Here is a 15,068-nt window from a genome sequence, read left to right on the forward strand (position 1 = left end):
GCCGAAATGCACAAACAGGCTCAATCGTCGATATTTCGGTGTCAAACACTCGTGTTCATGCTAGGCAATACAGAAAACGGGCTTTAAGTGTAAAATACTGAAATATTCCTTTAATATCCGTTTCTTTGTAACAGAATGACAGGGAGACAACTGATACAATCATTAATTATTCATGATGGTAAAAATACAGTATTTACATAGTCAAACTATATGCAATTTAAGAAACCAGGATACAACAGAAAACTGGACTTGCCGTCTGTTCCATTCAGGATGGATTGTGCTACGCTGTTGATGAGAGAGAGGTAGGGCTGTGCGATGTTGTTCTGGGGCAAACTGTGTGCCAGTCCTTTGATGATGTTCACAATGCTGTCAAAGATCAACAAAGATGGTCAGTTAAGTCACTTTTCACATTCATTACCTTACAGTAACTTCAGTACATAAAGTAAATACAAAAATGAAATATATTCCATTAAATACTTTGCCACTGTGTTATGGCCCTTAGCTAGTTAATATCGCAGTGTGTTGAGAGAGTTCACTTACATGATATTCCACTGGTCAGGGCCGGCAGGCTGAGAGATGGTCTCAAAGTAAGTAGTGACCACATTGGCCATGGGAAGCAGCACCTCGGCAGCAACGCCTGGTATGAGTGAGCTGATCAGATCCTCCATACTCCTCGAAAGAACAAGGCTGAGCTGCTTTGACTCGTTATAGCTCATGTTGGGATGTAGGATTAGCTGAAGTGAGCTGCCCAAGGCTCCCAAGATCTGATGGATGACTGGACTTGGCAACGTTCCATTCTCAACGGGCACCGCTTCCAGGATGACCTGCGCTGCGTTCAAAATGGCCTCTGTGAATTGGGCACTTTGGAGACCTTCCGAAATGTTCATGCCGCTCCCTGTTAAAATACAGAAACGGCACTTAAACATCATACACACACTAGCATTATGTCACAATAAAATTCAAAGTACTTTGAAGCTGAAAATCTGTTTCTTTATAACAAAATGACAGGGAGACAACTGATACAATCACATAATCATTCATGATGGTAAAAATACAGTATTTACATAGTCAAACTATATGCAATTTAAGAAACCAGGATATAACAGAAAACTGGACTTGCCGTCTGTTCCATTCAGGATGGATTGTGCTACGCTGTTGATGAGAGAGAGGTAGGGCTGTGCGATGTTGTTCTGGGGCAAACTGTGTGCCAGTCCTTTGATGATGTTCACAATGCTGTCAAAGATCAACACAGATGGTCCGTTAAGTCACTTTTCACATTCATTACCCTTACAGTAACTTCAGTACATAAAGTAAATACAAACATCAGTAACACTTTACTTGACGAGTGAGTTCACATTCATAGCAGCTGTCATAAACTGCACATAAAGCATTCATGACTGTTTCATGAGACACATGACTCAAAATCGCAAAGCAGCATTGCCGTTTTTGTTCCAAACCTCTTACCTGATCACGTCACATCTGAGTCAATGGGCTGCTACTCCATTGCCAAAAACACAGAACATGACATTTGATGTAGACTTCATAAGATATTAATGAAATATTTACAAAGGCTGGAGAGATTATGCGTTGCCATTGTTAGACTTTTATTTTAACAAGTTGTTGTCGTTCTATCTTCCATGTTCTTGAAAAGTTTGGATGAATGTTGAGTCATGTCTCATGAAACAGTCATGAATGTTTTTATGTGCATTCATGCTGTTTATGACAGCTGCTATGAATGTGTTATGAACTCACCTGTCAAGTAAAGTGTTACCCAAAAATCCAACATATTCCATTAAATACTTTGCCACTGTGTTATGGCCCTTAGCTAGTTAATATCGCAGTGTGTTGAGAGAGTTCACTTACATGATATTCCACTGGTCAGGGCCGGCAGGCTGAGAGATGGTCTCAAAGTAAGTAGTGACCACATTGGCCATGGGAAGCAGCACCTCGGCAGCAACGCCTGGTATGAGTGAGCTGATCAGATCCTCCATACTCCTCGAAAGAACAAGGCTGAGCTGCTTTGACTCGTTATAGCTCATGTTGGGATGTAGGATTAGCTGAAGTGAGCTGCCCAAGGCTCCCAAGATCTGATGGATGACTGGACTTGGCAACGTTCCATTCTCAACGGGGACCGCTTCCAGGATGACCTGCGCTGCGTTCAAAATGGCCTCTGTGAATTGGGCACTTTGGAGACCTTCCGAAATGTTCATGCCGCTCCCTGTTAAAATACAGAAACGGCACTTTAAACATCATACACACACTAGCATTATGTCACAATAAAATTCTAAGTACTTTGAAGCTTAACATCTGTTTCGTTGTAACAGAATGACAGGGAGACAACTGATGCAATCATTCATGATGGTAAAAATACAGTATTTACATAGTCAAACTATATGCAATTTAAGAAACCAGGACATAACAGAAAACTGGACTTGCCGTCTGTTCCATTCAGGATGGATTGTGCTACGCTGTTGATGAGAGAGAGGTAGGGCTGTGCGATGTTGTTCTGGGGCAAACTGTGTGCCAGTCCTTTGATGATGTTCACAATGCTGTCAAAGATCAACACAGATGGTCCGTTAAGTCACTTTTCACATTCATTACCCGTACAGTAACTTCAGTACATAAAGTAAATACAAACATCAGTAACACTTTACTTGACGAGTGAGTTCACATTCATAGCAGCTGTCATAAACTGCACATAAAGCATTCATGACTGTTTCATGAGACACATGACTCAAAATCGCAAAGCAGCATTGCCGTTTTTGTTCCAAACCTCTTACCTGATCACGTCACATCTGAGTCAATGGGCTACTCCATTGCCAAAAACACAGAACATGACATTTGATGTAGACTTCATAAGATATTAATGAAATATTTACAAAGGCTGGAGAGATTATGCGTTGCCATTGTTAGACTTTTATTTTAACAAGTTGTTGTCGTTCTATCTTCCATGTTCTTGAAAAGTTTGGATGAATGTTGAGTCATGTCTCATGAAACAGTCATGAATGTTTTTATGTGCATTCATGCTGTTTATGACAGCTGCTATGAATGTGTTATGAACTCACCTGTCAAGTAAAGTGTTACCCAAAAATCCAACATATTCCATTAAATACTTTGCCACTGTGTTATGGCCCTTAGCTAGTTAATATCGCAGTGTGTTGAGAGAGTTCACTTACATGATATTCCACTGGTCAGGGCCGGCAGGCTGAGAGATGGTCTCAAAGTAAGTAGTGACCACATTGGCCATGGGAAGCAGCACCTCGGCAGCAACGCCTGGTATGAGTGAGCTGATCAGATCCTCCATACTCCTCGAAAGAACAAGGCTGAGCTGCTTTGACTCGTTATAGCTCATGTTGGGATGTAGGATTAGCTGAAGTGAGCTGCCCAAGGCTCCCAAGATCTGATGGATGACTGGACTTGGCAACGTTCCATTCTCAACGGGCACTGCTTCCAGGATGACCTGCGCTGCGTTCAAAATGGCCTCTGTGAATTGGGCACTTTGGAGACCTTCCGAAATGTTCATGCCGCTCCCTGTTAAAATACAGAAACGGCACTTTAAACATCATACACACACTAGCATTATGTCACAATAAAATTCTAAGTACTTTGAAGCTTAACATCTGTTTCGTTGTAACAGAATGACAGGGAGACAACTGATGCAATCATTCATGATGGTAAAAATACAGTATTTACATAGTCAAACTATATGCAATTTAAGAAACCAGGACATAACAGAAAACTGGACTTGCCGTCTGTTCCATTCAGGATGGATTGTGCTACGCTGTTGATGAGAGAGAGGTAGGGCTGTGCGATGTTGTTCTGGGGCAAACTGTGTGCCAGTCCTTTGATGATGTTCACAATGCTGTCAAAGATCAACACAGATGGTCCGTTAAGTCACTTTTCACATTCATTACCCTTACAGTAACTTCAGTACATAAAGTAAATACAAAAATGAAATATATTCCATTAAATACTTTGCCACTGTGTTATGGCCCTTAGCTAGTTAATATCGCAGTGTGTTGAGAGAGTTCACTTACATGATATTCCACTGGTCAGGGCCGGCAGGCTGAGAGATGGTCTCAAAGTAAGTAGTGACCACATTGGCCATGGGAAGCAGCACCTCGGCAGCAACGCCTGGTATGAGTGAGCTGATCAGATCCTCCATACTCCTCGAAAGAACAAGGCTGAGCTGCTTTGACTCGTTATAGCTCATGTTGGGATGTAGGATTAGCTGAAGTGAGCTGCCCAAGGCTCCCAAGATCTGATGGATGACTGGACTTGGCAACGTTCCATTCTCAGTGGGCACTGCTTCCAGGATGACCTGCGTTGCATTCAAAATGGCCTCGTTGAAGTTGGAACTTTGAGGACCGTCGTAATTCGCCACTTCCAGCGCATGCATCAGCGCCTGAAAGACCTTGTCGATGATGGTGAAGAGATCCTGCTCCTCTGCTGACAGGAGTGGAATTATGGCTTTAATGAGGTTGGTGATGTCCGTGTGAACAGTGGTTATGTTGACCGAGTTCATGTCCAATTGCAGCAGACCTGCCAGGGCTGATGTGAAACTGGGGTCTGAGATCCAACTTTGAGTAAGGTCGATGTACGTCATGATCTGCACCTCGATGTCATGTGGTATGCTGATGTTCATTGGGATGCCCATGGAGTTGTAGTAGTCCTGCTGGAGTTTTAAATTTGTCTTGATGAATTCCAGCTGGCCACGCAGAATTGTGATAATGGAATGGCCGATCCTCCTCAGATCGTATTCGTCCAGTGGAAGCTGAACTTGAGAGAACACATCTTCAACCTGCTGGACCACCAGTGCAGTGAAATCAGATTGAGCCACAACAAGTGAAAGCTGCATTTGTGTTGTGTGGAAGATGGAAAATAGGATATCTGCAAACATGCTGTCACTAGTTGCGTTCTCCAACTTCTGCAGGTACCACTGTGCAATTTCAGCATACACCTTCTGTGCATACACTTGATTCTCCAACAATGTTCCGTTTATGGTATCCATTGGATACTGTTCATGAAAACCAAGCTGGAGAATGCCTTCTAGGATGTTGAGCTCATTGATGATTTCTTCTGTATTGCTATGATTGAGGCTCCTGACTCTTTCTCTGATGTTTTCCAAGGTAAGTCTGAGAATCTCTTCTGTCAATTGGATAGGTCCCTTTCCTGTCTGTTGAGCAAAGATCTCTGTCATAAGCTTCAGAGCTACCAAGTCTGATTTTGTCTGTTGAGGCAAAGGGAAGGTCTGAAGAAAATCGATTGCTTTGTGAATCATCTGTAGAGCACACTCAGTCTCACTGGAGTTCATGGATCCCATAAGTGATGAATTGTGAGGTGCATAGAAGCACTGCTGGATATTGGCAATGGCAGTCAAGTTTGACAGGATGATGGGAACAGATGTGTTCATAGTTAACTGTGCAATTTTGTCAAGCTCATGGACAGTGAGGTTTGATGAGCTGATGATTTGCTGAAGAGCCGCCACACTGATGTTGGGCATGGATGTGATCTCCTCAAGGAAGTAGAGGACTTGGCCAACTGTTTCCATGGTCAGCACCTGTGAGGAGGACATGTTTGTCCAAGGACGCAGCAGAGCAAGCAGCTTTCCAGTCACAGAGAGGGATAAGTTACCTTGAAGGGGGCCAAACTGAAGGATCATCTCCCCACCGGCTCCTTCTAATGTCTTAGACACCTGATCCAGAATCTGGGACACCTGTGAGACACCAGCAGCACAGTCCTCTCCCGTGGCCAGACAGACATTCAAATCAGCAATTAACGCACGAGTGTCGTTCACGAGGCGATGATAGTCGGCCTGGAACTCTTCAGGCAGCACAGCACCGAGCGGGCGCAAGATGGCCTCCACCACGGCTGCCCCCCCCTCGGAACTAAGCACCTCCAGGGACTCGGGTGACAGAGTCTGAAGGAGATCCATGACCACTGGACGCAGATTGGTGATCTGTGCCGGACTGAGGCCTCCGCCAGGCTGAAGGAGTTGGACATGTTGCTCCAATTGGAGGGCCTTCACCAGGAAGTCTTGCAGGTGACGAACGTATCCCAGCAGCACTGCAGAAGGGTCGCTACCATCTGAGGCGTCAAGCACTTCTTTCAGCAGCACCAAGGCCCTCAGGGCGAATTCAGCTAAGCCTCCAGAGGTCTGATTAGTGAGGGGCTTCAACACCTGCTCCAGATAGGCCAGGTCTGTGGCATTCAGTGAGGCAGAGTAGGTCAGCAGAGCTTCACTCACATTGAAAGAGATTGGCAAGGTCAAATTGACTTGCATTTCAAGCCACTTCAAGATGACAGCCTCCAGCTCAGCAACAGACAGGTTGGTCTGGTTCATGGGTAGGCCAGACAAGAGGTACTGGTTGTTTTTGGCAACTTCTAAGATGGCATTGAAAATAGAGGAGGTGTCATTAGTGCCTCCCCAGATGGCCTCTAGAGGCTCCAACCTGAGAACGTCCACTATGTGCCTCAGCATAGACATGGGGAGACGGCTGGCAAATTGGTCAGTGGACATGAGATTAGAGAGCAGCTGCAGGTCCTTGTCTAACACGTGGATGAGATTCCCAAGGAGGTCCCCTATGGATCCATCACCTGGCAACTGCCCAGGGGCACTGAGGAGCTGAGTCACAGCCTTGATGTAGAAGTCCCTGTAGATGCCTTGGACGAGAGCCACAGAGCCCTGAACAAGTCTGAAAGAGTAACAACATTTATCACACACGTTTTCTTGTGATGGATACACCAGCCTTATATTGTGAGGTATGTTGCAGCTGCATAAGCATGTTGTTTTACTAAAGATAATTAGAAGATATCTCAGATCACTAGAATGTCTGCTCTTTCTTTTCTTTCTTTTTGTCAAGAATAGTATTTCAGTGTTGGTGCCGGTGTACATGAACAAAACTCCAGGTAGTGTATTTCAGAAAGTGCTTATGACTTTTTCTTACCTCAATAATGCCTCTGGATTTGTGGAGAACTCGTCAATCACAGCTCCAGTGATTAAAAGGAACTTGTCCATGGTGAAGCCAGTGTCACAGTATGGCATCATTTCAACCAAGGTGCCTGAAACAAACACACACTTAAGGAAACCTAAACAATAACACACATCTACAGTATATGTACTCTGACAGATACAACCAGCATGTGGCTTTCCTTGTAGACATCTTTGCACATCCTGATGTGGCATTGTGGAGTCATATGCAGCTATGCATTTACATATGGCCAACATGTTCATGTGACACAAACATACAGCCAAGAGTGAAGATCTGAGATATATTGAGAATGTTTTATGTTGATCTCTACACAGATGACAATTAAAATGGTAATAATCATAGTTATAATGAATGTTTCTGACTTACAGTTTGGGGGTGCAGTGATATTGGGCTGGTAAGTCATGACGTAGTAGGCTAGGTGGAGGTAGGGTTCAACAGTGGCCAAAACACCAGTGGTTTGCAGCAGTGGGCCCACATCTTTAAGTGTCTTCAGTCCACTGGTTAATATTAACATATAGAATCAAAGAAGTCAATAAAACTATTCTATCCAAATCTTTCAGAATATGTCACTAAAAACTTAAATAATAGACAAAACACATATGAGCATACAGTACACACAAAATAGCACAATTATACAAAATTCTAAAATGAGAAATTTCTGAAAATGTATGAATGGAAGAGCATTCAGATTTCATGGATTTGCTTCAACTGTCAACAACAGTTTACCTTTGTATCAAGACCTCTGGCAAGTTGACAGTGACGTTGGCGGGAATCAAACTGTCAAAAAAGTCTTGATCCAGCTCATTGAGAAAGTGCTCAATCGTCTGCCCATACTGCACAGCGGTCAGTGACAGCCTGTGCCACTCCGCAAGGATCATACTAGTGGTGACATTGTACTTTTCACTGCCCTCAACTACTCCAACCAGTTGGTTCACCTAAAAAGAGGGGAAAGAAACTAAACTTAGCACTTCCATTGTATGCCTAACATGCCACTGACAACGTCATTCTTGTACAGTTACTGTTACACAAGCAGCGTTATCTGCATAAGGTGTGTATGTTTTTCTGGTATTCACTCAGTTTTTTTCTGAAAACAATACCTTCTCTATGACAGGATACACGGGAGCCAACAGGGCATTTTCTAAGCGGGAGCCATTTCCAGGACAAAGGAGTGTCTCCCAGAGCTCAGAATCCAGGGAGCTTAAGGAGGAGAGCCAAGACCACTGAGCAGCCAGACTGCTGCACTCCACAGGCCCATCAGCCGCTACAGCCTTCACACAGAACAAAAGGGAGACGTGTCACATGCAGCCTCACTAGCCATGATTACAAATATATAGCCTTTCTGAACATATGCAAACATTATGTCACATCACAAATATATGCCCTTTACTGAATATATGCTAACATTATGTCAGTTTACAAAAATATGTCCTTTACTGAATATATGTGAACATTATTTCACTTTACAAATATATGCCCTTTATCAAAGGCCATCTTGAATATGAACATGACCCTAAAACATTCCATTGTTTACCTACCTGTATTACCGTTTTCACGGCAGAGTCCATGATGCCGGTGGCCCAGGCATCTGCCACAGACCGGTTCTGCATTAAGGCATGAATAGTTGCCTGTATATTCTGGGCATCTTTCATCACAAGGGTCATCAGTTCTACAGAACACAAAACATTCAGCAGTGCTATAAACACCATTTGGAGATTCACAGTTCACACACAGAAATGAATTACAGTCTGTTAGCGTAGAGTGCTAATCATTTGTTTACATTTTGAAAACTCAAAGGTATAAAAACAAAAGTGATAGAGAAATGGATATGGCGTAGAATAGATAAAGGGAATAAGATCTGTTTTAATGTCAAAGAAAATCACCTTGCTGTGTCATCATTGCTTGTGTAACAAGCTGCATGGAAGTGTGTCCTCCCATAAGGATGGAATGGACAGTTTCCCAACCAGGAAGTCCCCGCAGTAGGTCGAGTGCTGCAGAGCCAATACTGACAAACCTGGAGAGACAGGCATACATGGGGTAGGGGAGTGAGCTTTTTTTAACATGGTGTTGTAAATGTCTAAAAGCCAGAAGAGGACAAGAGTCTGGGTTGTGTGACATACAGCTCCTCCTGCACATTCTGGGGCTGCCCAAGACTGCTGCGCTGTGAGCTGCCGTCTGAGGATCCTAGGCCAGGAGTCAGGAAGCCGTTGAAAAGGCCGTTGAAAAACTGGTTGGCGAACGCCAGATCAGTGGGAGCAGAGTTCTCACTCCAAGCAAGGAGCACCTGTGGAGGAGACGTGTTCAGAATTTAGAATAGCGCTTCTCCATTCTGTTATCACCAACATCAACCACACCTTGCTCTGCTGCATGCTCATGAGACACACCGGAGGTGCAAACAATCGAAAATTAGTGCATTCTCATGCGCTTCTTTATGCACACAGTCCAGACCAATGGGGAGACTGGAGCACGCTAGCAGGGAGTTTCCCACACACTGTATTAAATGGCACCGGTAATTGGAGCTCCCATGTGTACCTGCCAGGTGCACATGACTTTTACGCAACATGTCACCCAGCAGCGAGTGAACTCCCCTGCTGCTGCGCTAACCCTGTCTCCATAGTGCCTCTGCATGTGTTGTTCAGTCTTTTGTTTTGGTTGCTTTGCCACTTTAATACCGACATACCACATGAGGACACTAGCGATTCATATCTATTGCTATGGCTCGTAGTATTTTTACCTGTTCTGCCACCTTTTGTGAATCTATCCAGTCGAAGACTCCATCAACCTGCCCATCGGCGCATGCCTGCTCTATCCAGCTCGGAGCGCTGCTGTTGTCACAGACATGAGCCCTGAAAGACGTCCTGTCCATCAGCGCTGCCGCCTGAAACAGAAGAGTGTCAGAAGCGCACGCATACAGCATTTTCATACAGAAATCCAGTGGCAGACGAGCCTATTTGCATGTCACAAGTGGAAAGTTATTTAAATCAGTCTAAATCCAATAATATTATGTATATATATATATATATTTGCATACAGTAAATAGAGACACGACAACAGAAGCGAAATGACAAAAGACACGTAGCTTATTCACCTTACTAAGTGGGACTGAAACTTGCTCAACAAGTTGGTTGAACTCTGGTGGCACTAAGGACGTGTTGAATGGCGTCATGACATCTCTGAGCGAGACGTAAACATCTAAATCAGACAAAATATCAAGAAAACAAGATCCATGCTGATAAATGATCTGATTAATGATTGCAATTGCATCAGCATTTATCAAATATTTCAGGGTAAAGGATAGAATCTAGCTTTTAGGTGATGGTCATAGCCTTGTATTTTTCACCATATTGTAGACAGTTAGAATATCATTTATATCTTAACTTTTCAAAATGATAATATTCAGTAATCACAGTATTCAACCTCCAACTATATTCTGTGCCCATCTGGGGTATTTATTTGACAACGGCCTTACACACAAGCACCATTACTGTGTTGTGTGGGCCCTGGTCACCTTGGGCTTCACTGTGCCATGGAAACAGGGAGTGGTAAACAGTGTGTGTGGTGCTGACTCCCAGACTGTCTGCCCCTTAACCAGCTTCGCCTCTGGGCTCAAATAACAGTTCAGAGCACAAAATGCCCAACATACAGCCACTAGCCCAGATTTTGTTTGTACTTAAAGAATGGCAACTGCGTAACATGACACCGCTCATTGTGCTGGGAGTGGGACTTCCTTGGTCTGTCACCCCTTGAGACCAGGCTCCACACAGAGATGGCCTATTGTGTGCGGAGGGGCAGAACGGGCAATGTACTAGTGCACTGAAGTGAATGCATCTATGAACTAATATGTGTACAGACTCAGTGCACTAACTGAAACCATAATTAGGGGGGTTATTAAATGTGATAATTAGATACTTATCTAGATCATACTTATCTTACAGATCTACAGTATATTTAGAAATAGGGGCACAAGGTGGGTGTGTGTGGGTGTGTGTGTGTGTGTGTGCTATTATGGTGAGCGCACCTCTGCCGCTCCATGTGCTCATGTATTTAAGGAGGGACATGCCTCCCTCAATGACTGGGTTCACCATGGCGATAGAAAGGTTGGCGTCAGGGAAGTGGCTCTGGATGGAGGTGAGAGTACTGTGAACAGAGGTCACATAGAAACAGCTGTTAGCACACTAAACAAGCCTCCCACCATTCAAAATGACAGAACTGAAGACATTTCCACCTCATCAGTCATTCTTTCTCTATTAATACCTCTTCTTAAGTCATTTGTTATTTCTATCCCTCCCTCCCTTCTTCCCTCCCTCATCATCATATAAAGCCCTGTCTCTGTGATTCACCTTTTCAGGTATTCCAATTGTTTGGCAGTGGCCGCTAGTTTTTCTTCATCAGTGGGCAGCAGGAACAGGTTGGGGAGGTCCAGCAGCAGTTCCCACAGAGAGTCCTGCTTCTGGAGGTTTTCAAAGACAGCCACGGCCACACCCACAGTGTTGAGCACTTCGCCTGGGTTGTCCATGATCAACTGCGCCAAAACCTGCACACCCGTAGAAAGCATTTAGTCCTCATACCACACCCCACTCACATCACCTGCAGCACGTTCCAAAAAGGTGCAAGTCATGTTCATCATTCACATTCTTGAACATACTTATACTCTGGTTTGAAAGATAGATAAGTAAAGATTAGTAAGATTATCCGATTTGCTTCACATTCATGAAATACAGTTTTTTGCTTTAGATTTTAGAGTTAGATTTTTTATTACTATTATTCCATTTCAAGTTCCTCAAAAACAAAAAAAGCAGGGGAATGTGGTCTTACCTTGTTCAGAACCAACAAGGAGACCTCGAGAAATGTGTCGTTGGTCTTGCAAAATGTCATCAGGCCAAGAACCAAAGGGTTGTTCTGCTCAACCAATGGATCAACAGTGCTGAGAGACAACCTGCAGAATGAGCGTTTCAGCTGATCCACGGACTGCAACATGGTGTGCAGGGCAGCCTGAGGGAAAGACACATTTCCATCTGGGATTGTCTCTTTTTCTACAACTCCCTGGCTTACAACATTTCCAATTCTCTGGCATGATTGCAACCCTATTGACACATTTAAGTCTTGAAACACTGTGAAACTCAGAATTATACAATTATTTATTGCCTTGTATACTTACACACTGTTTATAGACTGAATGAATATTTTTATTTTGTAATTGATATTGTGGTTTTTTTATACAGTATTTACTGTATATAGATACCCATTAATTGGCAGAAATTGAATGAAAATGTATAATAATATTGCCTTGTATACTTACACACTGTTTATAGACTGAATGAATATTTTTATTTTGTAATTGATATTGTGTTTTTTTATACAGTATTTACTGTATATAGATACCCATTAATTGGCAGAAATTGAATGAAAATGTATAATAAGGAATGGTGGGTTAATAACACATTATTCATCACTTCTTATCTTGTGTAAAGTGTAGGATTCCCTAATTGACCTATGACAAAGACTGTGAGACTCTATTGGTTTTGAAGTGCCTCTGTGCAACTCACCTTATCAAGGAACATGGTGTTGTTGAGAGCGGCCATGAGCGAGGTCTTTGAAGGTGTCTCTTGTTGGGTGGTGGAATCTAACACAAATATACATAATTATATAACTATAAAGGACCAATACAAATCAGATACACACACAAAAAGGTTCTGTGGTATGCTGACTAGTGCTTGTGTTAATTCCAAATGTGACACCACATACTCAGCAGCATGTCCCACAGCTCCATGATGTCAGTTTGGTTGTCTAGGTCCTGGGGGGAGCGAATGTTTCGGACCGAGCCCCCACGCTGGAGATGGGCCATGATCGGGGGCTGGGCAGGTAGCAAGCCCATGCTGGAACAAGAGCACAACACTACCTTTAAACAACCTTAAATTAAATGACCTCTTCTTGAAACACCTATGAAAAAGACATTCTGCTACTGGTTGCGCAACACTGACACTTACAAAGAGGAAATGTACAAAAGAGTGGAAAAAAGTGGTAAAAGGTCAAATCCATTCTTTCATTAATTTTCACATAAGCATTTTGTTCCTGATCAGTCTTCTGGTGATTTACAAATACAGAAAGACTGCTGAAAATAAACATGATAGCACAGTTTGTCAAAACGTGATAGAAGCCTTTGCAAATACTGTACATATTTGTCTATGTACAGTATTGATGATGTATGTGTGTGACTTATTAGATGGCTATTGGAGGGAAGAGGTTACGACGAGACAAAATCAAGTGACTACATTCCTTCCATTGTGAAAGCTCATTAAGGCAAAGGCCACAATTCTTGTTGCTTTTGTTCGTCCAGTTCTCCAAAGCAACATAACCGCCTACTTTGAAAGGAGCAGGTAGGTGTGCCAAATTCAATGCCTGCAATGTTTTGTCCACAATCATCAGCATCACATGACCATTACTCACAAGTGTATCAAAGTACAGTACACTTATCGGAGGCAAACACGATACTGAGCTACAGATGAAGAATTTGAACCCTAAAACTGATTTTGAAAAATAGGTTACCCCTCAAAATGGTCTTCATCCCTTGTGTCCCGGGCCACTCTGTGTCCATGGCGGGAGCGGTGGAAATGGCGGCCCCCCAGGCGAGAGTGGTTGGAGCAGGACGTGTCGGTGTTGCACATGAGGGTCTGAAGGAAGGGGAAGAACCCCGCGCTGGGGAGGTTCCTTGGGGCAACATAGCCTAGATGAGCACAGATCAAGAGTCAATACCCAATGACAGCATCTCGCACTGTGAAGTGCATACATACAGTCACTTGAGGTCTATAAACTACATGGCAACAATTTAACAATTTTACTCAATTTAATGTACCAACTTTTATTTTTTCTTTAAACCCTTTTTAAGCTGTGATTTCTTCACATTTAGGGTCAGTTGGAATGCTTTCAACATACAGTATGTTGTGAAATGTTTCACGGAGGATGTTGACAGACATTCTGAAAAAGTTTTGGGCCTTATCGTAGTGCTCTATACAGTGGCCACATTTATTTATCTAAAGATACAAACTCTCCACAATAAGTAGTAACAACGAAACTCCCTCCTTTTCAGACTTTGCTTCATGACAAAGAGTATATACTTTCATAACAAGAACACTCAAAACAATCTACAACCTTTCTCCAAAGTCTACGATTCCTTCTCGGCAGTGTTTACCTATCAAACATGGTTTCTCCACACTTGAATCATACATGGAAAAGTGAAGAACAGATATTGCTTCACAGACTACCCTGCCCTATTGAAATGTCATTCATCAAGTCACAATTTCCAAACGTACACACAGATGACAAACAGTCTTTAAAATGAAAACCAAACACATGAAGAATTTAGCAATGTCCATATAGGACAAAAAGACCAATAGGTAACACCCTTCTGTGTGTGAATGAAGTCAAATATACCACACAGTATGTCTTGGTTGAATTCTCATGTGACACATTTTTTTGAATATCAGTAAAAGAGTCTTATTCTAGCTTCTCATTGCAGCTGCTTTGAATGGGCGTTATTTGCAACTACCGGAATGCTGTGTTGTCTATTGTCCCTTCACACAAGCAAAATTTGACATTTGAGAAGACTGCTATCAAATATCAAGTGTGTGTGTGTGTGTGTGTGTGCGTGTGTGTGTGTGTGTGTGTGTGTGTGTGTGTGTGTGTGTACACTGGAACTGATCACATAAGAAAAATAACAAAAACTAAGATGTGAGGCTCAAGAAATTTATGAGACACAGAAGATGTAACCTCTGAATCTGCTCTACCTTCCATGAGACACTGTTATTTTCCTAGCTCCAAATTTCCACAGACCTCATATTGTAAGAATGGTTCAAATATGAATATAAAGCACATAATTCTCAAGAAATCATGTCTTTCATCAACAGAAACCCAATCGTAATGGCTAGTGATTGAAAACATGTGACAGTGATGGGGGCCACTGACAACATCACATACCCAAGAGATATTATCATGAGTCACTGTCTCAGATGCTCTCATTAAAATAACATTTGGGACATACAGTATAAGTTGATTTCATAAACATCACATGCTTAGTATAAC

General features: G+C 42.8%; 1 protein-coding gene across 5 annotated transcripts in view; it reads right to left on the reverse strand.

The window, feature by feature from the left end:
- The window catches only part of abca12 (ATP-binding cassette, sub-family A (ABC1), member 12), a 49,152-nt gene that overhangs the window by 31,391 nt on the left and 2,693 nt on the right, over positions 1–15,068 (reverse strand). The window contains exons 4-26 of one of the 5 annotated variants that reach the window (XM_062533798.1): positions 13,536–13,713; positions 12,735–12,865; positions 12,536–12,612; positions 11,805–11,981; positions 11,330–11,523; positions 11,008–11,126; positions 10,078–10,181; positions 9,724–9,867; positions 9,110–9,273; positions 8,873–9,003; positions 8,528–8,658; positions 8,090–8,260; positions 7,719–7,927; positions 7,359–7,489; positions 6,948–7,062; positions 4,038–6,695; positions 3,750–3,862; positions 3,177–3,531; positions 2,437–2,549; positions 1,864–2,218; positions 1,121–1,233; positions 541–895; positions 254–366 (exon numbers count right to left, since the gene is read on the reverse strand). In XM_062533798.1, the coding sequence (XP_062389782.1) occupies positions 254–366; positions 541–895; positions 1,121–1,233; positions 1,864–2,218; positions 2,437–2,549; positions 3,177–3,531; positions 3,750–3,862; positions 4,038–6,695; positions 6,948–7,062; positions 7,359–7,489; positions 7,719–7,927; positions 8,090–8,260; positions 8,528–8,658; positions 8,873–9,003; positions 9,110–9,273; positions 9,724–9,867; positions 10,078–10,181; positions 11,008–11,126; positions 11,330–11,523; positions 11,805–11,981; positions 12,536–12,612; positions 12,735–12,865; positions 13,536–13,713 (6,351 nt within the window). Of the gene's footprint in view, positions 1–249; positions 367–540; positions 896–1,116; positions 1,234–1,863; positions 2,219–2,432; positions 2,550–3,176; positions 3,532–3,745; positions 3,863–4,037; positions 6,696–6,947; positions 7,063–7,358; positions 7,490–7,718; positions 7,928–8,089; positions 8,261–8,527; positions 8,659–8,872; positions 9,004–9,109; positions 9,274–9,723; positions 9,868–10,077; positions 10,182–11,007; positions 11,127–11,329; positions 11,524–11,804; positions 11,982–12,535; positions 12,613–12,734; positions 12,866–13,535; positions 13,714–15,068 lie in introns of all 5 variants that reach the window. The other 4 variants (XM_062533799.1, XM_062533802.1, XM_062533800.1 and 1 more) reach the window with 4 other exon arrangements.

The sequence above is a fragment of the Sardina pilchardus genome, chromosome 4 (assembly GCF_963854185.1).
Source record: "Sardina pilchardus chromosome 4, fSarPil1.1, whole genome shotgun sequence".
Lineage (NCBI taxonomy): Eukaryota > Metazoa > Chordata > Actinopteri > Clupeiformes > Clupeidae > Sardina > Sardina pilchardus.